The sequence below is a fragment of the Capsicum annuum genome, chromosome 6 (genome assembly GCF_002878395.1).
Source record: "Capsicum annuum cultivar UCD-10X-F1 chromosome 6, UCD10Xv1.1, whole genome shotgun sequence".
Taxonomy (NCBI): Eukaryota; Viridiplantae; Streptophyta; class Magnoliopsida; order Solanales; family Solanaceae; genus Capsicum; species Capsicum annuum.
The window spans coordinates 43564140-43590195 of NC_061116.1; the positions used below are offsets into that span (position 1 = coordinate 43564140).

At 35.8% G+C, this 26056-nt stretch overlaps 1 protein-coding gene across 3 annotated transcripts; it reads left to right on the forward strand.

Annotated features, from left to right (window-relative positions):
- Positions 1-596: 596 nt before the first annotated feature.
- Positions 597-7305, forward strand: LOC107873424. Of its 3 annotated transcripts, none has more exons than XM_016720277.2 (7): positions 640-1060; positions 1238-1342; positions 2883-2960; positions 3513-3593; positions 4810-4964; positions 5046-6295; positions 6863-7305. In XM_016720277.2, exons 1-7 carry the CDS (start codon positions 905-907, stop codon positions 6949-6951), a joined length of 1914 nt encoding a protein of 637 aa, XP_016575763.1. In that variant the 5' UTR covers positions 640-904; the 3' UTR covers positions 6952-7305. The 3 variants fall into 3 exon arrangements, with proteins under 3 accessions (XP_016575761.1, XP_016575763.1, XP_016575762.1); XM_016720276.2 differs by having other exon boundaries at positions 641-1342; positions 6863-6972; positions 7076-7305; XM_016720275.2 differs by having other exon boundaries at positions 597-1342.
- Positions 7306-26056: the final 18751 nt, after the last annotated feature.

A 26056-nucleotide genomic window follows, 5' to 3' on the forward strand; every position in this document is an offset into this window, starting at 1 on the left:
GGAGTATTCAACATTTTATTTAGTATCAAAATATAATAGAAGTTAAGAAAAACGAAAGAGAGAACAAACAAAATAGAGAAATAAAAAAAAGAAACTGAGAAAAAAAGAAAAAAAAACAAGAAAAAAATACAAGTGAAGAAAAAAGAGAAAAATAAATAACGAAAAAAAAGTAAAAAAAAAAGATTGAGAAAAGCACAACACGAGAAGAAAAAAATAAAATAAAGTTTGAGAAAAATGAAAAAGAAAAAAAATGAAAAAAGAGAAATGATTAAAAAATATAAAAATAAAAATTGAGCCCAATGAATTAAAAAAAGAGAGAAATAAAGAAATAAATAATGTTTGAGAAAAAAATGAGAAAAAAAAGTAAAAGAAAAATAAAAGCTGCATAAATAATTTAAAACAGGAAAAAGACATTAAAGTTAAGGTAAAAAATTTAAAAAGATTAAAACAGAAGTTGAGAGACAAATGAGAATGAAAAATTTAAAAATATTTAAGATGTAGAGGATCAAAAATATATTTATACTATACATAAAAAAAAAAAAATTAATTAAATTTTTTTTTTTTTCTTATGGAAGTAAAAAATCTAAAACCACCCCACTTTTGAAGACATTCATATAATTTCCTGCTCTATGAGTTTACCAATTTCAATCTACCAGCACTTCAAGTGAAGCCGTGCAGGTCTGGTTGACTGTATAACCCCAACCCAATACAGCAGAGAACCGGTTTGGTCCGGACAGAAACTGATTCAGTCCAATCTGATTTAGGTCAGCCCGGCCCTTTAGACTTCTTTCAGACTTGTTCAGGCCCGCCCAAAACCCCTTAAACCCCTGTTTTCCCCTTTCGCTCCATTGCCTCTACCAATTTATCTCCTTCAACACAGGCGGAAACAAAATTCACACTAATCATGGGTTTCTTCGACCTTAACATACCCTACTACGAATCCGACAGAAACCTCGTAATTTTCGACAAAAAAACCCTAAAAGCCACACGTCTCAAACTCATAATCAAAGCAATGGAATTAGGTTACACAGGAATAGCATACAACCGTACATTCAAAGGCGTAATGTCCGAATCAGACCGTTGTAGTATCCCTTTATTCCCTCTTTCCTCTGTTCTCAAACTCGCCCCTTCACTTTCCTCTTCCGTAGAGTTTCATCGAAAACTCTTAAACCTCCCTATTTCGGAACCTTTTCGTCAGTATACGCGATTGACTGTTTTCGTTGATAATGCGTCTCAGGTATCGGCACTTAACTCGGGGAATCCTATTTTGAAAAGCTATGATATTGTTGCTGTGAGACCCCTCAATCAGCTTGCGTTTGAACAGGCTTGCCAGGTTTCTGAGGTTAGTTTGACGGGGCACGGAGTTTAAACAAAAGATGCAGTTTTGAATCTTCTCATATTAAATTAAACATTTGTGTAGTCTAAATTGGAATTGGAAAACTTACTAAATAAAGAAAGTCTCTTTTTGGGACAAACCCAAAAAGGAAAGTAAGACATGCAGGGCTTGTTTGGTCCGATAGATAAGGGGTAACTATCCCTGGATTAATTTTAGGATGAGTTAATCCCATGTTTGGTTGGGATAAAATCTTGGGATTGTAGTGCAATTTTTATCCCACATTGAGGGTGGGATAAATTATTTTGGGACAGCTTGTTTCCCAACCAAATGAGCCTTAGTAATAAGATTTCTCTATTTGTGCTGAGATGAAGCACTGAATATTCATGGAATGTTAGTTTATTTAAGTATGAGCTAGAGGTCCATATATACTGTTACCCACATTGTAGATTGGAGAAAAGGGGTAATACTGGCAAATTTTTATCATGATGGGTTAGAACTGCATGATTGCATTGTACACCATGAACTAGAAGCTACAAAAAGTCTATGATGATATACCACCTTTCTATTCCAATAATTAAATGTCATAGGTTGGGGTCGGGGCGGGGATCGGGTCTAGGTGCGAGTTCGGGGTTGGGGGCGAGGGGAAGTAGGGCTAGGTGGGATAAGGGTGCTTCTAGGTTGAGAGTTGGGTCCTGGAACATAGGGAAACTTCAAGGTAAGTCTATAGAGCTGGTGAAGATTCTTAGAAAGAGGAGGGTTAGTATAGTGTGTGTCCAGGAAACTAAATGGGTAGGCACTAAGGTGAGAGATATGGATGGATATAAGATTATTTGGGAAGGATAGGGTGAAGAATGAGATTATTCGGGAAAAGCTGGGAGTGGCTTCGGTGGAGGACAAGATGTGAGAAGTGAGGTTACGTTGGTTTGGGCACGTGATGAGGAGGGGTGCTGATGCGCTAGTGCAGAGGTGTGAGACACTGGTTATGGATGATTTTAGGCGGGGGAGAGGTAGGCCGAAGAAATATTGGAGGGAGGTGATTAGACATGATATGGAGCAGTTACAACTTACGGAGGACATGACCCTTGATAGGAAGGTGTGGAGGATGCGGATTAGGGTAGAGGGTTAGGGGTTGGGAGGGTGTTGGGTGTTCTGCATGTGTGTCTGAAGTTTCTTGGTAGTAGGTGTTGAGTGTTGTCTATGGTTTCAGATGTATAGTTTTAGTATTATCTTGTTGCTAGAGTTGTTAGTATATTTCACATACTGTAAACGTTTATATTGCATTTATGTATTATGTTTGTTATATTGTTATTGATTCTAAGACGAGGGTCTATCAGAAACAACCTCTCCACTTCACCTGAGGTAGTGGTACGGACTGCGTACACTCTACCCTGCCCAGACCCCACTAGGTGGGAATACACTGGGTATGTTGTTGTTGTTGTTGTTGCTATCTGTCTATATTTCCTTGGAGGCTTTAAATGTTGTGTTTATGAAAATCTCATATACTATTCTTTTTTTGTGTACTTACCTTCTTCTTTTCAACTTTTAGGTGGACATAATTACTATTGATTTGTCGGAGAAGTTACCATTTAGGTTGAAGCAATCTATGGTTAAAGCTGCAATTCAGGTGTGCCCTGTATCAATTTAATACTCATATTCATGATGCGAATCCTAGTGCATGTGCACTGCATGAAATATTGGGATTATAAACTATTGATAAATTGAAAAAAGGATTCCGGATGAATCCAAGATTGTTGAGTTTATGGTGGTTCACTTTCAAGGGCCAGCTTCGTAAGGAAGGTTGTTCAAATAACATATATTGAATCTTTGGAGATCTGATTAGAATGAAGCAGTCATCTTTATTATAAACATATAATGGACAAAGGTAGTGATGGAATGGTTGAAGAGGTCTGGGCATGTAGGAGTGAAAAATGGATTCTCATATATTTTTTATTTCTACTGAATTTCGGTCCTAAATAATATTAGTGTGTTCTCTTAAATGAACCTGTGGAGGAAAAACAGCTTAAGTAAGGATTCGTTGAAGGAACTTCTTAATGTGGAGAAAAAATGAGTGGTATCCATAGATGGTGTGTGCTCGAAGTTAGCCGAATCATGTTTTTAAGTTTAGCTTTTTATGGTTTTCTGGATGATTGACGGCTTTGATTTCTTTTTATTGCAGCGTGGAGTGTACTTTGAGATTACTTACTCAAGTCTTATTTTGGATGCTCAAATGAGGAGGGAAACTATATCTAATGCTAAGGTGAATCTTGGAAATTTTGGTTTTGTTCTTTCTATTTGGTTTTAGTAGTTGGCGTAGTATGGGTTTAAGAGAAGACATGAAATCCTTTTGACAAGAAGTAAAACAGCTTTCTACAATAGCACATTTAGCTAGAGTTTTTTTAGCTTACGTTAAAAAAAAAAAACAAAATAAATCAAGCTTCATGTTGAATTCATATGAACTATTGCATCTTCTCTAATATGGGTTGGAGTTGTCAAGCCTAATTGGTCTACGTTTTCACTTTCTTTTTCCTTTTACACCTACTAGTACTCTTCAATTCGAAGCTACTCGCGGTTGACCATGTCAATCCTCAGTGTTCATTTTGCTTCATTTAGAATCGCCTTTCTTCTTTTGTTAATGAAGATAAATTTGTAGTCCACAGGTCCTTACTTATATGTGAAGCACCTATACCAAATTAAAAAAATGGCTTTTGAACATTTCCCTATTTGTTGTAGTTTGCATAACAGCTTCTATTTTGCCTTACATATAGTCCCAAATTTATACTCTTTCTCGCCTTCTATGCACTCCACCTCATGTACATAAGCAATTATACCTTTATTAGCTAGACAATTTTCTTAATAAAAAATGTAAGTCTTGTACTTTGAAGTATAAGCTATTTCCTTTTTGTATGGCCTTGCCTTCATGGAAATTTTTATTTGAATTTGGTTGGATCTAAAGGCAATTGGTGTTCTTATATGATTATGAGGCTATCTTCTTAGATTTCTAGATACTATACATACATGGTGACCTTATTCGGTCGTTCATGGCTTTGAACATAATACCAGGGCAATAGAATTCTGCTTACCTTACGAGGACCCAGAAATAGTGAAAATTTAAGAAGCACATTGCATATTCTACAAGTTAAGCATAGGGCAAAGACATTGACTGTCAGTAATTCATAGAAAAAAATTATAGGAAAATACTGTTAAATGAAATAGAAATAATATAGCAGACCACAAGCCTCAAGATCCGGTAATGATGTAAAAGTTCTTACTGGCATGTTATGTCACATGAGCATTTAGTAAAGCTTCTTAACAAGAAACACAGCTCCTTGCAGCATACTCTTTTCTAATGGAATTTCTCAATTCAAAATATAACATATTCAACCTAATTTAAGAGTTACGATTTTTATTTTTCTTACTATCTTTGGTGTCTAGAATGTGTCAAATCTAATCTGATCTAATTGCTAAATATCCAGTTGCTGGTGGATTGGACTCGAGGGAAGAATCTTCTCATCTGCAGTGCTGCTCCTTCTGTAACCGAACTTAGAGGTCCGTATGATGTAGCGAATTTGGCATCTTTGCTCGGTCTCCAACTGGAATGTGCTAAAGCAGCGCTTTCCAAAAATTGTAGGTAACTTAGAGAAATAACTTCATTTTTAAGTTGCCTGCACTTTCGCATGATGGATTTTGAAGTATTCTATTCCTTTGGCAGAACTGTTATAACTAATGCGTTAAGGAAGAAGTGTTACCACAAGGAGGCAATTAAGGTTGAACCACTAACATCAGGCATCAAGGAACCTGAATTTGATGATTGGTTCAAATGGGATCCTATTTCTAGCGGTGAGGGTGATTTGCTGTTAGACGACATCAAGAAATCTTTTTCTGTCTCCAGAAATGCATCAAAAGATGTGAAATGCATTGAGTTTAGTTCTATTGTGAACAACCTGCCTGCACATGGACTCCAGATTAAAGATTTGATGTTTTCAACAGTGTCTGGGCAGGTTCCTATGGATACAATTGCAGAATTAGCTTGTGTTCAGGTGGATGAGATGGCTCTTCCAAGTTCTGGGATATCACAACAACCAGGTGCTGTCAATTCGCTGCCTCTAGAATGTTCAATTCTAGAAGATGATCCACATAAAAACCAACAGGGTTCTGGTTCTGAAAAAGTTGGGGTTCCATGTTTGTCCATTGCTCCTCTAAATGATGCTGCTAATTTGAAAAAAGAAGTGGAAAACGGTACGATTGATAATCAGGACATACAATTTACAATGAAGTTAGGTATAAAAGGTACATCTGGGACCAAAATGCATGATTTGCAAACAGAAACTAGTTCAGTTAGTTGTCAAGGAAATGTTGTCTTACTAGATGGTGCGGCAATCCACACCCGCCGAACAGATGTTGAAGTCAGAGAAAATAGTATGATTGACAATGAGGAACTGAAAATTGCAGATAAGTTTGACGTGCAAGATACTTCTGAGAACAAAATTCATGATTTTCAACCTGGAACTAGTTCAGCTGGTGGTGATGGCTATGCTGTCTTGCCAGAGAGTGCAGCAAGCTATAAATGCAGAACATATTCTGAAGTCACTCTCTCTGCTAACTCTTCCTTGAAGGATGTTTTTATACTCTCAAAGGATGAGACTTTCACTGGTTCATATGTTCAGCAGCTTGGGAATAGCTTTCATACAGACTTCCATGATAAAAAAGGTGCAGATAATGTAATCTTGGTTGAGGCACGAGTTAATAATCACCCAATGGAGAGAGAACAATTTAGAGAGATGAATTCGACTACCTTAGCTGATGGATCATCTAACAGTGAGCATAGCAATCCGATGGAAGTTGAGGATGAGCATTTAGTTGTTGAGAAGGTGCCAAGGAAAAATGTTACAGGGGGAGAGCTGAAACACACTTGCAATAATACTGGACTAAGTTATCAGATCCGGGGTGGATCTTTGTCAGGTATAAATCTGTTAGTTTTGTGAGTGATTGTCCAAATTTTCTTTCCGAGGGTGAATTGACTTATTTTTAATTTTCTTCTCAACACCATCTATTCTCAAACGTATTTTATATTGCTGTTGAGAAAATGATGTTAAATTAAGTTGTTTCTATGTGAGTCCTGAAAAACACCAATCAGGTCAAATGATATTGAGCCATATTCATGGAAGATCTGTTCACTCATATAACATTCAGATACACCAGTGCAAAAGTTCTTTCTTGTTAGTATCATCATACCAGTCAGCTATTTCTGTCTTTGGGTCGCCTGATAGTGTTTATTTCCATAAGCATTTGATCACTGCCATGGTCCAAACTCGGTTCTCCTAATTTATTGTTTCCTACTTATGGATGGATGTACTTTTGGTGCCGATGGTTGCAAACTTTCATAATCTATGGTGCTGCGTAGTGTCTCTTCCTTTGGATAATTAGTCATATTTATCTTGTTCTGTTCTGTTCTTTTGATGAGTTTTCCATTTAGCTTCTGCCTCAGGTGAAAAGCATCATATGATTTACACTTCCATCTTTTTGCAGGGAATATGAGACGTAAGAAGTCTTATCGGCCTTCTTTGTTTCCTTTCAAACGCTTGTTGAGTCGTAGACCTTCAACTTTCAGAGGTTGAATCAACTTACGACTTTGTGAGGTTTGTCTGATTGTTTATTATCATTAAAGACACAATATTATCATTATATTCCCTCTTGAACTCTTTCTGGCCTATGATTCTAACTTTACTGTTGGATGATTAGGTCTACTTTTTGGTGTATTGTGCATCTTATTTTGTATATGTTATGCACTCGGAAAGTAGAAAAAGTGATCAGTTTGATTGAGTTGATATCAGGCAGTGGAACAAGAAAGCGTGTTTTCCTCCTGTCTGTGGTGTCTTATTATGTACATTTTCTGCACTCGGAAAGTAGAAAAATTGATCAGTTTGATTGAGTTGATATCAGGTAGTGGGACAAGAAAGCGTTTTTCCTCCCGTCTATGGTGTCTTTATACGTTGTACATATTACTCATACTTATCCAGGTAACCCATGTATTGATAGTAGTCATTCTCGCCCTCTCAATTGCCCCTTCTCGACGAGGGGGAGTTCACTTACTATTAACATTTCACCTTGTCAACCGTTATTTTGATGCCTAATTAAAAGTGTGAAACAAGTCCTTATATTAATACAAAACATAAATTTGAATGTCTTATTGGATTATTTTTTTTGGGTTTCCCATCTAGTATCCGGTACCCGTATTGGAGCCCGACTAATCTGGATTTGCGTGCCAGGTAGGGCTCCATTCAGGGGGTAGCGCCCCCAACAGAGTTTTCTCCATGTTCAGGGTTGAACCCTCGACCTCTGGTGAAGGGTGGAGCAGCTCCATCCACTGCACCACAACCCATGTTGGTACTTTCTTATTGGATTTAAAGTAGTTAAGAACTTTAAAAAAAAAAAAAACTAGTTTAGGATACGTGCAGTAAGGGGTGGGCATAAATACTGAAATATCAAACCGAACTGAAGTATTTTGGTTTGGTTTTGGTTTATTTTTTTTTTTTTTTATAAATTTGGTATTTCGATTCGGTTTTCGGTTTAATCCAAAAATTTTAATATATTTTTTTAAATTATTATATATATATATATGTGTGTGTCTTAAGCTCATTAGCTATTTAGGCTTTAACTATAGGGTAACTTACATAAATTTTTGAATCTTCAGTCATATTACATAAAATTTCGACTATTTTGCAATTACATCTTCTCTCAATTTTTTGAATTAGTGATACATATGATACACGGTGATACATATAGAAAAGTGATACATTTGAAACAGATTAGATCTTTATTTATGGAAGTAACGGATTTTTTTATTTTCTGCAACGCAAATCACGCCAAAGCTGTTACAAGCGTTAAAAGCGCAATTCCATTCGATAACAATTCAAAATTGAACCAAACCAAATTTTTTGAATCAAATTAGATTACAAGCTCAATTCTTTGGAATTAGACAAAAATTTAAGCGATCTTCATTTTTAATTTTGTGATTAACTTTAATGGAACTTGTGACTGTGTTGTTGCGTCATTCCAGCGAATGGGTTCCAAAAATTAGGTATGATAACTATTACGTTGATGGTATTGTAATTTATGAAAAAATTTTGTGCCATGATTTAATAAATGTTACAGCAATTCAATTGAAAATTGATGTATCTCTAAAAAGAATTCATGCGAAATATGTTGTTCAAGGCAATTCATAAGTGTTGGAGATTCATAATGATATGGCTACGAAACTTTTTCTTCAGATTTTGAAACAAGAAACTGTATTCGAAAAGTATCCACTGTGCATTACAACGAGTGATATTGTAATTGACAACGATGATCTTGACGCAGATGATATGATAATTGAGTGCTATGATTTTGGTGAGCCGTCTAAACTTGTAGTAACTGTAGTTGGTAATGTTGAATCTCGGTCAGTTGATATGGGTGCTGAAAAACTGATAAGTGATTGCTATAACAGTGTTGTAAAGGTGAACCAAAAGTATAAAAACAAAGCTACACTTGTCTCGGTAATGCGTGACTATGGAACCAAGTACAAATTCAATTTCAGAGCTAAGAGATCTGACAAGTAGAGGTTTGATTTTAGTTTTTCAACGTCAAATTTTGATTTAATTTGCAAATTGATACATCTGGAATTTGTAGTGATACATTTGCATAACAGTTAATTGGGGATTTATATAACTGGTGATCATTCCATCTGAGGAATCATATGTTAACGGAGCTGGTGATTAATTGACGATTCATATAACTGGTGATTCATATAATAACAGATTAACAGACTAACTTCATATTTGTGATACATTTTAATTGTTTATTCATATGTTAATTGGTGATTCCTAATAACAAATTAACAGACTAACTTCATATTTGTGATACATTTTAACTGGTTATTCATATGTTTATTGGATCAAATTCTGATTTAATTGGTGATTCATATAATAACAGATTAGTGAAACTTTATTTCAGTTATGTCTTGCTGTGCAAATCTCCAGAATGTAGTTAATTATTCAAGGTGTCCTGTAAGCTTGGAACTGATACATTCATAGTACGTACTTTCAACGATGAACATACTTGTCCATTAATGGATAGAGTATTTGAGTAGCAACATGCAACAATTGCTTTTGTAGCTGGAATAACAGCTCCAAAGTTGGTGAACCACAAAAGAATAATCGCCCCAAGCGATATTATTAAAGATATAAAAAGGGAACTTGGTTTGGACATAGATTACATGAACGCTTGCACATGCTAAAGAACGTGCTTTAAAGATATTGAGAGGGCGACCAACTGACAGATATAAGAAAATGCCTACCTACGTATACATGTTGAATTTTTTTATCCAATTCATATATAAGGATGCATAAGTCTCCGGATAATCAGTTCATGTATCTATTCGTAGCACTACATCCCTTTATTAAATGATTTGGATATTGTAGGCCTGTTGTTGTAGTAGACGGCAGTCACATGAGTGGACCATATAAAAGAACATTCGTTTCAGCTAGCACACTTGATGGAGTAGATATTGCACGTGGTTATTCTTTTATGTTTTTCTTACAGATGATGGTAATTGCTATATAAATTTGACATAATAATTGGTTGATGTTATATATCAGGACATATGTTGCTGCTTGCGTATGTGGTTGTAGATTATGAGAATGATTCATCCTGGACATGATTTTTTCAACAATTTAAGTGTCTTTCGGTGAGCACGATAATATGTGTGTTGTCTCTATTAGACATGAAAGCATGGTCAAGATGTTTAGTCTTTAGTCTGGTCTATCCATGTATACCACATTTTGCATGTGTTTGGCATCTTTGGAATAATGTCTGCACGAATTATAGAAAGAGTAAGGATAAGCTGACCGATGAGTTTTTTGCCATGGCTAGAGCATACAAGTTGGATGATTTTGATGGGCTTATGTGTAAAGTGGGAAAGATTGACAATAGAGTAAAGATATATCTGAAAAACGCTGGATTTGAAAAGTGATCACGAGTTCATGCTCTAATAAATAGGGGGAGGATGATAACTTCCAACATTGCAGAATTTATCAACTCTCGTCCTGTTGAGGAACGTGAACTGTCAATTTTAGATTTTCTTGAACAGGCAAGAATCTTATTTGGTGTGTGAAACTGCAAAAATAGAGACCGGTCTAGCTTTTTTGCTAAGAACTCATTGGAAGGTAAGTTTCAACAAATTGTTGAATTAAACGAGGCAAAGTCATCGCCGTATGATGGTAAGTTAAAATAACATTTACTATACTTTAAATAAGTTGATTTGCAGACTTTTTTAACTTTCTGATAACAGATGTATCACTATCAAAATGATACATCTGAAGCTCATATGTATCATTTTGATACATCTGCACAAATATGTCTCCACTTGAATTTTCGTTCTTTATATTTAATAAATCTGGGTCATTTATGATTCTTATATTATGTTGACTAACATAAATCTTTATAAAATAATATTTTTAGATTGGGGAATCAACTAACTATATATAAGGTGTGTATGAAGAAAGAAGAAAATACATTGTTCGATTGGATAATAGAACATGCAACTGTGGTAGATTTCAACTTGATGAGATACCATGCTCGCACACTATTGCTGTTTTGAAAAATAAACATGTAAAGAAAATGAAGCCACACTGTTCAAATTACTACAAGAAGGAGACACTAGTGAAGACTTATGAAATGTCACTGTGTTCAATGCCCGATAAACGAGATTGACATGTACCACCGGAGGTGTTAGAAGATGTGATTTTGCCTCAAAAATATAAACGCCCACCAGAAAGACCGAAGAAAGGAAGACAAAAGAAAAGCAGCGAAAAGTTTTCATCAACCTCAAATCATTGTGGCGAGTGTAGTTATAAAGGTCATAACAGACGCACTTGCAACTGATTTTCAATAGAGATGCGACATTTTTCTTAGAAGTTTAATCAGCATTTTTCTTAGAAGTTTAATCAGACTTTTTTACTTAGTTCAATGTTTGGAATTCAACAATTTGAATTAAATACTCAAAAACTTATTACTTGAGATATTCTGTTTACAATGAAAAGAGAAATATTTTTTTAAGATCATTGTTTATAATTCATTAGTACTATTCTCTTATGTAGATATGTTAGAGTTCATGAGAAATGTTAGTGTTACATTTCCTACATACAATTATAAAGTGATATATATTAAAAATTTTAATACTTTTATATGATTCATATTAACAGTTTGTTAAAGATATGTAATCATATTACCAATTAAACTCAACAATTTAATTGGTGATACATTTTCAACATATTGTTTTCAGCTAATACATATTAAAAATTTTAATACTGTTATATGATTCATATTAACCATTCGAGAAAATTATGTGATTCATATTAGTAATTAAACTGAACATGTTAATTGGTGGTGCATTTTCAACATATTGTTTTTAGTTGATTTTGTATTAAAAAAGTTTATACTATTATATGATTCATATTGACCGTTCGTGAAAGTAATGTGATTCATATTAGTGATGCGTGATTTATTGTTAAGGCTATTAAACAAAATTGAAATCTTGGTGATACATCTACAACAAATTGTTTACTAGTGATACATATTAGAACACTTGTGATTGTTAACAGAATAATTAAGCTACATATCAATTGTAAGACACCAGAAATGCAACTCCAAATATCGTCAATTTGAGATTCTTTACAACAGAAATAGATAACTTTCATCGTCTTAGTTGATTTATGAAACATTAATGAACGCCGATAGTGCAATTAAACACTATATGCCAATTCTATTCTTGTAAAGTCACATATTGTTTCCACCCATAAATTAAGATCAGTTCATAAATTAAACTGCCTGGAAAAGGTTCTAATAGATAAAACTAAAAACTAGTGATACATTTTGTAAATTAAACTGCCAGCAAAAGTTGTAATACTAAATTAGCTGTTAAGATAAAATGTCATGACATTAAAAACAAAAATACTGAAAACTTTATACATGAAACACGTTGTCATGAAATATCCAAAAATTCCCAAACATAAGAAACAAAAAAAATCAGAAACCCACAAACATAAGAAACCAATATCCTTTTGTCACAAAATAAATACTAGACAACTACGACTCAACATCAATCGTCTTTGTATCTTCAGATGGAATAAAGATGCGTTTAGGACCAGGCAGATCCTGATTGTCTCTAACATATCCATTGCATGCCTTATTGACACCATAGTCCCATAGAAAGGATGCGTATCTTGTACGATGCTTTTCTGGATCAAACTCTGAAGAAGGTATTTGATTTCGATCACTTAAATATTCAGCATATGCTGCAACAAACAAGGCACAATCCCTGAAAAATAGAACAATATGTATTTTATGAGTTGCTGTGAGCTCTTATGTAAAAGAATATATTTGAAAGAATAAGTGTTACTTACAACGTGCCACTTGATTGTTGCACAATCCCATCAACAATCTGAACATCAAATGCATGCTGGTTCATCTTTTCCTTGTATGCTTCTAGTAGCGACCAGCCTGTGCGCTTTTTTTTTTTTCAAAAAAATTGAATATTATCAAATAAGTTGACAACATTTCAGCAAACTCCTTTATCTCATCAACATGACCTTTATAACCTTTGAACGAGTCATACACACGAATACATCTTTCCTTGAGTACTATGACTACCACAATCCAGTCCAATGACCCCTTACAATTTACTGTTACCTACACCTCGTCAATCAAATGCCATGGAATACCGACTGAAATTCATAGTCCTTGCATAATCTCACAAATTGATCTCTCCACCGAAGCCACTTTCATTGAGCGAACATTTTCGTCATGCGAGCTAAGATCAATCTCAGAATGACTTCGGTGATAATGAGTGTATGTGTCATGGATGTAGTTCATGAACACACAATTCACAATGGTATATCTATATTCACTGATTCTGTCCAGTTTTGCTTTCTTTCTAAGATAATAGAATACCATATCGATGTGTTATAATATAAAATCAAGATGTGTAAGAATATGTGATTCATTTAAGCCATACACAAGACTAAGTGTAAAACAGTTGATACTTATGAATTTATAAGAACATCGATTGAAAAACACTTTAAAATATAAATTCACGTTAGTCAGCATATGTATCACAGTGATACGTATTATTGCCAGATGTATCATTTTGATACATCCATTACCAGAAAATTTATATTCAGACTGCAAACATTATATTTGTTGGATCATGTTATAAAAATCAGCTTGTGCTTAAATAATAAAAATTAATAAAAAAATTAATTGCTATATATATTTATTTAAGGCATACCTCATCATTCCAACATTTACTTGATTAAGCCTTGTCATAAAATCAACTTTTTTTCTCTCGGTGTACAACTACAAAATCAAGCTTTGATTTTAGGTCAGCGTATTTGACTGTGTAGTGCTCATCCTTTCCTTTCTAGAAATCAAATTATAATTTCAATAAGCATTGAGAGTTGTACATATATATGATATTTTGAAAGGTGATTCATCAGTCTTACCTACTAGCTTGTGTTCTGTACAGTCCAACTGACACCCTTAGAGAAGAATGAATCATGTAAGTAGTGTGACATTATTATTTATTAAGAATAACCCATAATAGTGGATCCCTCATAAAGGAGTCCCATATCATATCAGTAACAGTATACTAGTTCTACCTTTCCACTAGTGAGGGCTATAACATTCATCAAAAAATATAAGATGCACCAGGTCTAACGATCTCGCTATTAGCTACGGGATTCAATCAAGGTCTACTCCCATTCATAAATTCTTTGAAAACAATAGGATATTCGTATGAAAACATCTTTCAGAATAGAACATAACTTTAAAATTCATATAAATAATAATACATGTAAACTTGAATAAAACATATATCAAAAATGCTTATTTCTCATGTAAGTGAAGAATATTCACGATCGTAATATCATATCTCAAATAACCATATCAATATCATATTAAGTAAAGAACTTGTCCCACGTGAAAATTTTCAAAGCATTCAATAACTCTTGTTTTCATCAAAACATGGTATAAATATGCAATTTAAGAAACATAAATTGTGGCACGATTACTACTCGCAGTACTCTTGTCGAAATACCAATTTGTCACCTCGAATGATATGTATCGCTTTCTTGGATCAAACCTATAATCACATCATATCCATTCTTGAGTTAGTCCTCTTATTTTAGACTAACTCATGATAAAATTAGACTACCCAACGCTCAAGGTTTCATGATAACCTTTAATTTCTCAAACTTCATGCCCAAAATCACACCTTAATATGCTTAATCTAGTATTTGATAATTAAATTTTACTACCCAAAATAAATTACCTAGACTAGAAATCACAATAAAGATATAGAAAAAGGTTTACCTTAAACCCAAAGGAATTTTCCGATCAAACCTCATTTCTCCCCCTCCCCCACTGGACGAACAACTTGCTGTTTTTTTTCTCTTCTTCGTGGGGAGGAGGGCAGATTAGTTACTGCTTGTTGCTCCCAAGTTGGATTCCTTTATTTTAGTAAATAAATGGAAAAAGTCTTAAAATTTCCCATAATATAATGATTTGAAAGATGGGCCAAGTCCTTATTTGATTTTAATTAGGCCTACATGACTTTGGCCCTTTATTCTCTTTTTCTTTTTCATTTTAAATTGGGCTTTAGCCCAATAACCCAATTTCTATTTTTTTCTACTAAAATTTGGGATTTTAAATTCTCCTCACCATAAGAAATTCGGTCCCCGAATTTAAAACAAGTGAGGGTACTTGAGTCTCATGTCCTTTTCTAACTCCCAAGTAGCTTCATCAGTGGTGTGGTTCTTCCATATGACTTTTACGGACACAAACTCCTTTGACCATAACCTCCTTACTTGTCTATCAATGATATCCACTAGTTCCTTCTCATAGTTTAAGTTCTTATCAAGTTGCAAGGTCGGTGCTTTGAGCATGCGAGAAGAATCTGATATACACTTTCTTAGCATAGAGACATGAAATACTGGATGAATGAAAGACATCTCGGGGGGAAGTTCCATATGATACACCACTTCTCCTATAATCTCAAGTATCTCATAAGGTCCTACATACCTCGAACTCAATTTAATTCTCTTCCCGAATCGCATCACACCCTTTATAGGAGAAACTCGTAGAAAAACCTAACCCCCAATTGCGAACACCAAATCTCTTTTTCTCTTATCTGCATATGAATTTTTTCTACTTTGAGCTATGAGAAACCTCTGTCTAATCAATTGGACCTTGTCCATAACATCCTATACTAAGTCTTGTTCTAAAACTTTTGCCTCTCCAACTTCAAACCACCCATTAGGAGAACAAAATCGCCTACCATACAAAGCTTCATATGGAGCCATCTGAATGCTTGACTGCAAACTGTTATTATAAGAGAATTCAGCTAAGGGTAAATAAGTATCCCAACTACCTCCAAATTCAAAAATGCAAGCTCTCAACATATCCTCCAAAATTTGTATAGTACTCTCAGACTATTCGTCCGTCTGTGGATGAAATGCAGCACTACAATCTACTAGGGCACCCAATGCTTCTTGGAAAGATCTCCAAAAGCGTGAAGTGAATTTTGATCCTCTATCATAAATGATGGACAATGGAACTCCATGTAGTCAGAAAATTTTATCCATAAATAACTTAGCATACTTCACTCCACTATATGTTGTCTTAACTGGCAAAAAGTGAGCTAACTTAGTAACTCGATCTACAATTACCCATACAGAGTCATGGCCTTTAATGGTTCGCGGTAGATCGATTATGAAATCCATGGTAACTCTTTCCCATTTCTAATCTGGAATCTTGATCTCTTGCAATAATCTTGCTGGTCGTTGATGCTCCGCTTTAACCTGTTGACAAGTTAAGCAACTAGAAACAAAGTTAGCAACATCTTTCTTCATACCTTCCCACCAGTACAACTACTTTAGGTCATGATACATCTTAGTGGAACCAGGGTGAATGGTATATCTGGAGTTGTGAGCTTCCTCAAGAATATCTCATCTTAACCTATCTGCAATTGGTACACATAATCAATTACCCACTCGAAGAATATCATCAAAATCAACACTCATTATCTTACTTTGACCATTTAGGACCTCATCTCGATATTTACATACTTGCATATCCTTAAATTGAATGGCCTTTATACGCTTTATCAAATAAAATTTAGCTTGAACACAAGCCAACAGTACCCCTGACCTTCTAACACAAAAACTGACACCTTTGCCTTTAAGTTTCTGCATATCTTTCACCAACTGCCTCTTTCCAGGAGCTATATGTGCCAAACTACCCATAGACTTCCTGCTCAAAGCATCAGCCATAACATTAGCTTTTCCTGGATGATACAAGATAGCACAATCATAATCTTCGAGTAATTTGAACCACCGACGTTGCCGAAGATTTAGCTTTTTTTGTTGAAAAATGTACTTCAAACTCTTATGATCGGTATAAATCTCACAAATTTCACCGTATAAGTAATGCCTCCAAATCTTAAGTGCAAAAACCACAATGGCCATCTCCAAATATGTGTAGGATAGTTCAGCTCGTGCTTCTTCAACTGTCTCAAAGCATAAGCAATAACATGATCATATTGCATGAGAACACATCCTAATCCAACCCTCGAAGCATCAAAATATACCTTGAATCCTCTAGATCCTGATGGTAAGGCTAATATCGGTGCAGTGGTCAAACATGTTTTGAGTTTTTGAAAGCTCTGTTCACATTCTTTCGTCCACTGGAACTTTACATTTTTCTGTGCTAACATGGTCAATGGAGCTACAATTTTTGAGAAATCCTACACAAAACACCTATAGTAATTAGCCAAACCAATAAAACTGCGAATCTCTATGGGTGAAGTAGGCCTAGGCCATTTCTGCACTACTTCGGTCTTTTTAGAATCCACTGTGATACCGTATTTGGAGACAATATGCCCTAAAAAGGATACTGAGTCGAGGCAAAATTTGCATTTTGAGAACTTATCATAAAACTTATGTTCCCGCAATGTCTGTAATATAGTCATCAGATGATTCTCATGATTTTCCTGGCTATGAGAATATTTCAGAATATCATCAATAAATACTATTACAAATTTGTCTAAATACAGCCTGAACACCCTATTCATCAAGTCCATGAATGCAGCAGGAGCATTGGTTAACCCGAAAGGCATCACAAGGAACTCAAAATTCCCATATCGAGTTCTAAATGCTATCTTGGATATATCTTCCTCCTTGATTCTAAGCTGATGATAACCCGATCGGAGATCAATCTTCAAGAAATGGACAGCCCCTTGTAACTGATCAAACAGGTCCTCTATACGAGGTAACAGATACTTGTTATGTATTGTTACCTTGTTTAGTTTCCTATAGTCAATGAACATTCTTAGAGATCTATCTTTCTTCTTTGCAAACAAAACTGGCGCACCCCATGGCGATATACTCAGTCTAATGAAACTCTTATCTAGCAAGTCTTGCAACTGTTGTTTGAGCTCCTTCAATTCTGCTGGTTCCATATGATATGGGGTATAGATATTGGCATAGTTTCAGGAGCTAAATCAATACCAAAGTCTATCTCTCAAATTGGAGGTAATCCTGGAAACTCCTCAAGAAATACATCAGAAAATTCCTTCACCACAGATAGCTCATCCACACTAAGTGCTCTCTCTTTAACATTACTCATTATAGCCAATAGACCCATGCAACCTTTCTTCAATAGTCGTTGGGTCTTTATAAAAGAAATAACTTTACTAACCTATGGAACTTGGCCCCCTTCCAATACAAAACTAGAGTTGTTGGGTATCTCAAATTGAACTATCTTTGCATGACAATCTATGGTAGCATAGCAAGGAAATAACCAATCCATGCCCATCAACACATCAAAGTCAATCATATCAAGTACAATCAAGTCAACAAGGGTATCCCTACCTTCCACTATAATCTCGCAAGAATGGTACACATACTCAACTAATAAGGAATCTCCCACGAGAGTAGCAACAAGAAAAGGACAATATAACATCTCAGGCTGTCTATCAAATCTCATAGCAAAGTATGACGACACATAAGAGTGGGTAGAACCTGGATAAATCAAAGCATATGCATCAAAAGAACAAACAGAAAGAATACCTGTAACTACTTCATTTGAGTCCTAAACATCCTGTCTAGTAAGTGCAAAGACCCTCGGTTGGACTCTACCAACATTTTCTTATGCCTGATTTCCAGCAACCCATTTTCCATTACCTCAATCTCTATTTCTTGTACCTATAGGATTACGAGGATCCTGTCTAGGTGTAGCTAACTGACCATAACCCTGACTATTATTTCATTGAGACTGAAGGCAATCCCTAACATGATGACCTAATTGACCACATCAAAAACACTCTCTAGTTAAAATATGACACTAGCCCATGTGTGATTTGCCATAAGTCTGGCATACATCTGGCCCGAACTATTATATACTTGAGATGCTAAAGACCTCTGAGTACCCTATATAGAAGATGGCTTATACGCAGACTGTAAAACTAAATCTGTCCCTGTCTGATGGCTCTGATGCTTTCCCTTATTTTCCACTCTCCGATTTGCACTTAAGTCACCACTAAAAGATCCACCCATCTTAGCCTTCTTACGAACCTCATAAGCTGACCGCGCTGCACTACCCTTCTCCTCAATTATTCTAGAAAGATCCACTATCTCATAATAGTCCAAGACTTTCATATGTGGGGCTACTGCATTATAAAGATGAGCAACCAGCCCATTTACAAGCCTCTGGACTCAAGCCACTTTCGTGGACTCCAAGTATGGGGCATATCTAGCCAGCTTGAAAAATAGAGTATTATAGGTTTACACATCCATATCTGGAGTCTGAACTAATAGCTCAAACTGAGCTGCATATTTTTGTTTCTGACTTTCAGGAAAAAAGGTATCCATAAAGAACTTAGTGAACTCGTCCCATGTCAGAGGTGCTGCTCCTGCAGGCCTTCCTAGAAATAAAGTATCATACCAAGTGCTAGCCATGTCCTCCAACTTGTATGATGCAAGATTCATAGCCCTCTCACTAGAACACCTTAACGCTCGTAACACCTTGAAAGTACCATCCAAAAAGCTCTGAGGATCAACTAAACTGTCTGACCTTGTGAATTTTGGTGACTTCAACTTTAGGAACTCCTGCAAAGATACCTCCTTCTTTCTAAAGTTCTAAGTCTGAATAGGTTATTAGAACCGTGGCTGAGGCTGTGCAGTATTATGTTGATCACCTCTCTCCTATTTATCCAATCGATCGGCCAAGCCCTCTATGGCTCTTTGCATAGAAGCAAGTACCTCAACAGTACTACCCTCAAGAAATGGTGGAGATGGACTAGAATTTCCTTCAGGAGTGGGCTATCTTGAACTTCTTAGAGTGGCAGTGCAATTTTTCATGGTATCACGACTACCCCTACCTCGGCCCCTTCTGTGAGCTCCAACTCTTAACCTAACAGTAGTTGTTTTATGAACCATCTGATTAAAAAAACAAGACAATTAGATTCATCTAATTGATCCTAAATATCTCACACGTATGGAAGAATAAGAAAAAAGATCAAGACACATCTTATCACGCTTTTGCAGAATTATGATTATAGAAATAGCCGACAACATAACCATAAATGAGATTCTACTACTATCATATGCTCTATAGTCATAGAATTAACCTAACCTATCTCTGATACCAACTTTATCACGACCTAAAATAGGATCATGACTGGCCTTAAGAAGGGTAGGACTCCAAAGTAAGCCTCATAAGAATTCTACAAAAAAATGGAAAACGTTTCCCTTATTTTTGGGCCTAACAAGAAAATTCCTTGTCTCAATTTCAACAGCAAACATCCCAACAACACAGCCACCACACAACACCAATATAATTCATCATAGATCATCAACAATTCACTAATACCACCAATTAACAATATTAAAACCATCTCCAAGGATGAGAGAAAATCAAATATTCCATAAATCCATAATAATGAAAGAATACTAAAAAATCTAAAGGCATGACTATGGAGCGACTCTAAGAGTTTGCAAGAAATAGAAAAATAATAAATAAATAAACACTTTCCCACATGAACAATGTAGGGCTCACTAGGAATATGCTACTCAAATCCTCTAGCCAATGAGATCCTACCTGTTACTTGTGTTCTCTAAAAAATAATAGCGAGGAGTGGGTTATAGCCATACTTTTCCTAGCTTGAAATTTTTTACCAAGAATGTTAGACAATTTCTTTGAAAGATGAATCCACTATTATAGATATCGTATTTTCAAGATTTTCACTTTTTTATATGTGAAAAATTCCATAAGCTTTCCATCGATTCCAAATTCTCCCAAATTCGACACCCGGGCGAAGAGTTAGAGTCTTTTTAGTGAGGCAGTGTATCACTTGAGCCATCAATGCACCAGAGAGCCAACTTAAATGGCAATTGCCAATTTCCAGTATTGTTCCGCGATAGTGGCATGTTGTGCCAAACTTTCAAGTCTCAAACAAGGTGGCAATGCGATAGCTCCGCGTCGCGCCACCATGCAGATTCTCAATTGTCCAGTTCTAGTGACTTGGTGCGATAGTGGCGTGTTGCACCAAGGATAAAAATCGAGCAATTTTCACAAAAATTAAAATAAGTGTCCTAGGATTAAAAGTGTCAATTTCCCTACCCTATATAAGCTCAAAAACACGAATTTGAGCCTTCATTACACCAAAATATACTCTATTCTCTCAAAATCCTCTTAAGAACACATTAAGATTTTTCATAGAAGATTCAAGTTCAAGAATTTCCTTCGTCAATCTTTGTATATTTACAAACCAAGGTATGTGTAGTGTTCATTAATGGTCTCTTTCGTTCATGAAGCCCAAGAATCTCTTTTCCAACTTTAAGTTTATCGATTGCTTTATGAGTTTTATGTTGGATTTGTTTTGTTCATGTTGAAAATGATTAATTGAATTCTAATCTATTTTGGGTGATCAATTTATGTAGAATTGATTAGTATAGATGTATAGTGATGTGAACTTACTATTAAACCCTATAATGATGAAATTAGAATTGAACCATGATGTCTAATTATTGTACAATGTTGTTTACATATACTAGGGCTACCATGTGTTTGATTGAATGCCTATATGAAGGAAAAGTGCCCAACTAGCATGATATTATGAAATTCCCATTTATGTACAAGTTTATGCATATCACATATTTGATGAAGTGCTTCAATATATGAATTATGAATTATGTTGTTGGTCATGTGTTCGAGTAACTCATGTTATGTCAGTTTTTTTCCATCGAGTCCTGGGGATACTTGTATCCAACAACTTAGCTGTGTGCCTAGAGCCATGCCATGTTTTCACGATACTCTCAGACAAGTCATAATCCATAGAACTCAGTAAGTCATGTGATTCAAGAAATCTTAGAAATCTTAGTAATCTCAGTATTTTAGTAACCTCCATGATCTAAGTATTCCCAGTAAGTCTCAGTAACTTCAGTACTCTTAGTCAATCCTCAGATCTCAGTAGCATTCCTCGGTCAACGAAACTCAATAAATTCAGTTTTAGCTTTGCTAAATGACAACATCAGTTAATTAGTTCAGTTTAGTTAATCAATTCAGTGTCTATTCAGTTGGGAGTAGGATTCAGCACCGAGTAAACCTAAGGATGGGGAGTCACTTGTTGTTCAGTGGAGGGTGTGATCCTTAAAAGTAATCCTTGTATGCTAGAACCATGTAGCCAGTGTAGGTTGAGATGCACCCTATGCATTTAGGGATATATATATACATCTCATTTGGGTTACCTACTAGGAGGGATTGATAGAAGAGCTCCCTGTCAGCGAGGGTATACTCACAATAGGTCTTTACCTGTGGCACGGTATTAACACCCTTCTATCTGGGGTTACAGGTTGGACCCCAGTAGTTCAGTTCTGGGGCATGTCGGTTAGATGATTACCTCCCATAGTCTTAGTCTCAGTCTCAATCTTAGTAAAAGAACTCCGATAATTCTTTAGATTTCAAGATTGTCAAAAACAGTCAAATTCAGATACAGTACAGAACTCAGCTAGTTCCATTAGATTTAGGACTGTCAAATATAGTCCCTTGTGTTATTAGTTATATCAGTTCTCAGAACTCATGTTATCAGTATTCAGCTTTAGGACTGTCAGATACAGTCAACCAGACCAATTCTTCATCATCAGAACTATCAAAAATAGTTATTCATGTATCAGTAACATAGCATCAGTCCCTCAATATTCAATAATACAGTATTACTCTTTCTTACTTATCAGTGACTTAGGGGTTAATATCAGTAGAATCAGTATTTAGTCCTAGCACGATCTTAGTTTCAGTTAAGTATGCATACATGTATTCTCATGTTCATGTTAGTCAGTCAGTTAGTATTTTTCATGCATATAAACCTATTGCATTCAACCTACCTCACTTGCATACTAGTATATTTAATGTACTGACGTATTTGCGCTATGGTGTCTTATACCATAGGTTTAGAAGCATGAGCTCCAAAGAACCAGTAGCATCCCAGTTTAGCGATTAGAGTTAGCAGTGAGTCCTCATCCTTTGAGGACATGATAATCACATTACTATTTTAGTTATTAGTTTATTTTAGTAGTTGGAGTTAGTTGGGGACATGTCCTATCAACTTTTTATTCAAAAAGTTTAGAGGCTTTCAGACTACAGTATGTTCAGATAATTATCTCAGTAGTTTTGGTATTGTTAGACCATATTTTTCAGTTAGGTACTAGTATTGAACCTTAGTGCCTTTCAGTTCATGTTTCTGCATTTATGTTATTATTACTATTATTCATTGCTCAGTTTACAAATATCATTCATGGGTTAGCTTATGGTCCTTCGGGGTCATGGGCACCGTGTAGTATTTTTGGTACCAGATTCGGGGCGTTACAAACTTGGTATCAAAGCCTAAGGTTTAATAGTGTCCTAGGAAGTGTGAAAAGCTGCATCTAGTAGAGTCTTGTACATACGTGTATCGTGAACCACATTTATGTGCAGGAGGCTATGGGATATTTTAGGAATAGTTTCCCTTCTTTTAGTATTCATGTAGTGCCAGTGAGCATAGGCTTAAAGTTAAAATCTCAATCTAATTCACTTCTTTCCTTCGTTTATAGATCATACCTCCCAAAAGGGCTAGCAAAGAGGGAAATAGAAATCAGTTAGCACCTCAGCTCATCCAGCCAGATCTTCTAGATGAGCATGTCTCTTATGCAAAATTTAGGACTGCATTCACTACTCTATCCAGTTCAGTCGTAGCCCTGAATGAATGGCCAGCTGCTACTCCAGCCAACCTAGTGGAAAATCCTACTGTAGTCAGGATTCGGTACTTCACCCGAATGAATCCTCCTCTATTCACCGGTTCCAAGTATGAAGAGGATCCATAGGAGTTCCTCGATTAGGTTCAGAAAGTCACAGATATCATGGGAGTGACTTTCAGTGAGAGCATAGATTTATCCACCTATCAACTATAAGATGTAGCCCATACGTGGTATAAATAGTAGAAGGTAGATAGGGGTACAAATACAGAACACATTGAGTGGGAAGAGTTCGCTACAGCTTTCTTAGATAGGTTCTTTCCCATAGAGCAGAAGGAGGCTAAAGTGTTAGATTTCATCAATCCCAAATAAGGTACAATGAGAATAAAAGAATACTCCCTCAAGGTCATTCAGTTAGCCAGGTACGCTCCCCATGTAGTAGCAGATAGAAGATCCAGAATGAGTAAGTTTGTATCAGGGGTGTCAGGTAGAGTGGTTGAGAAATACAGAACTGCGATGTTGATTGGTGACATGGACATATCTAGGCTTATGATATATGCCCAACAGATGGAGCAGCAAAAGCTTAATAAGAAGAAGAAAAAAAATAAGAGAGCCAGAATAGGTAGTTATAGTTTTACACAGCATGGGTTACAGGGTCATAACCGTTCTCAATTGTGTCAAAAATATTCATCCCCAGTTCATTCTTCAGCTAGTGCCTCAGTACCAAATTCAAAAATGACCATATAAATAGAGCATCAGGCTCCAAGGCTCAGAATAGTGAGAGCAGGATTCTTACTCATCCATTTTGCGGAGAACGTGGTAAGGATCATAAGGGTGTGTGTAGAGCTAGTAGTGGTGTATGTTTGGATGTGGTGAGTTAGGTCATAAGGTCAGAGACTGCCCCTAGTTAGGTTATCAGAGTCATCTTCACTCATCATTTTAGTTTGGTAGCCTAAATCAGCAGGGTGCCAATTTCAGCGCTATCAGTGGGCAACGCCTAAGCAGACTCTATGCACTTTGGTCCTGGAAGAATCAGGAAAATTCTCCTGATGCAGTCATGGGTATGTTATAGATCTCTCATTTATATGTTCACGCTTCTTCATATTCATGAGTTCTTTTTTATTTTGAAATCTTACATAGCAGTTAAACCATGGGGTCAAAAAGTCAAGCCTTCAGATTCTAGTTATAATTCCAGTATGTGTAGGTAATCACTAGGGGAGGATAATTCCTGACCTACTCTTATCTTAGTGCAATTATTTTGTACCACAGTCATCACCTTACAAATGCATGTTTCACACACTTCCCATAGGATCGTGCGAGTTTTAAATTCCTACAAGGATGGGTTCCAACACCCTCAGTAGTATGAGCTATGTTCCATAAACACAGAAATTTCAGAATTAAGTCATAAAGCTCATGACTCAGGCACTCATGTCATGCTTTACTATATGTTCAGTCCATATGACTCATTCCTTACTCCTATTGATCAGTTAAGCTCATATTACGTCATGTATACCTCCAGTTTAAATCTCTTGATAAATCCATAATGTTGGTACTCTGTTCCTCAGGCCTTAGTTGATTGTTCAGGTTGATATAGTATTTTTTTTAGCATCAGATCCTTGCCTATGCCAATCTTTACCCAAGTAGTTATCAGTATCTAGTCTCAGTACTTCAATATCAGTCTAAACCTTAATTATCAAAACCCAGCATTCAGTTCCAGTCAGAATCTCAGTTACAGTTTTAGTTATAATACCAACTTTAGTTCAGTAATCAGATTAGAAACTCAGCTCAGTTCCAGACATTCTTGACCAATGCTACAGCTATTAGTCACTCAGTTAGTAGTGTTTAGTACCTCAGACTATACAATGTTTCCAAATCATGATATGCGTCTAGCCTTGTATCCTTGAGTTGATGCAGTTTTGCTCATTCATTCTCAATTACCTCATATTATCCAGTCAATCATTATCTCCTATGCATAATCTTTTATAACCTTAGTCCTATTATTCGAACTAAGTATAGACCGGTCTCTTATACTCAGTATTCAACTATCATTTATCCAGTTAATCAGAGAAGTCAGTATGTTTACTTATTCGTACTCAGCACCTCATAAATTTTTCAGTAGTTGCAGTTGCAGTGCATGAAGATTAGTTGCTTCATCTTAGATGATGTTTCAGGCCTTAATTTTTAGATCCCAGATAATCAATCACGATTTAGATACTAGGTGCCTTGCGCATCGCCTCAATTTCCCCTCAGTAGCTCAGCCAAGACAGTATTCCTAGAGGGATCTAGTGTCCCAAGGGGGAGATATGCTATGATTCCCCGAACCTTTATAAGCGTCCCATTCTCTTCTCATAAAATGAATCCATTTTAAAGTAGGTTATACTCATAAGGTGACCCTCAAGTTCTA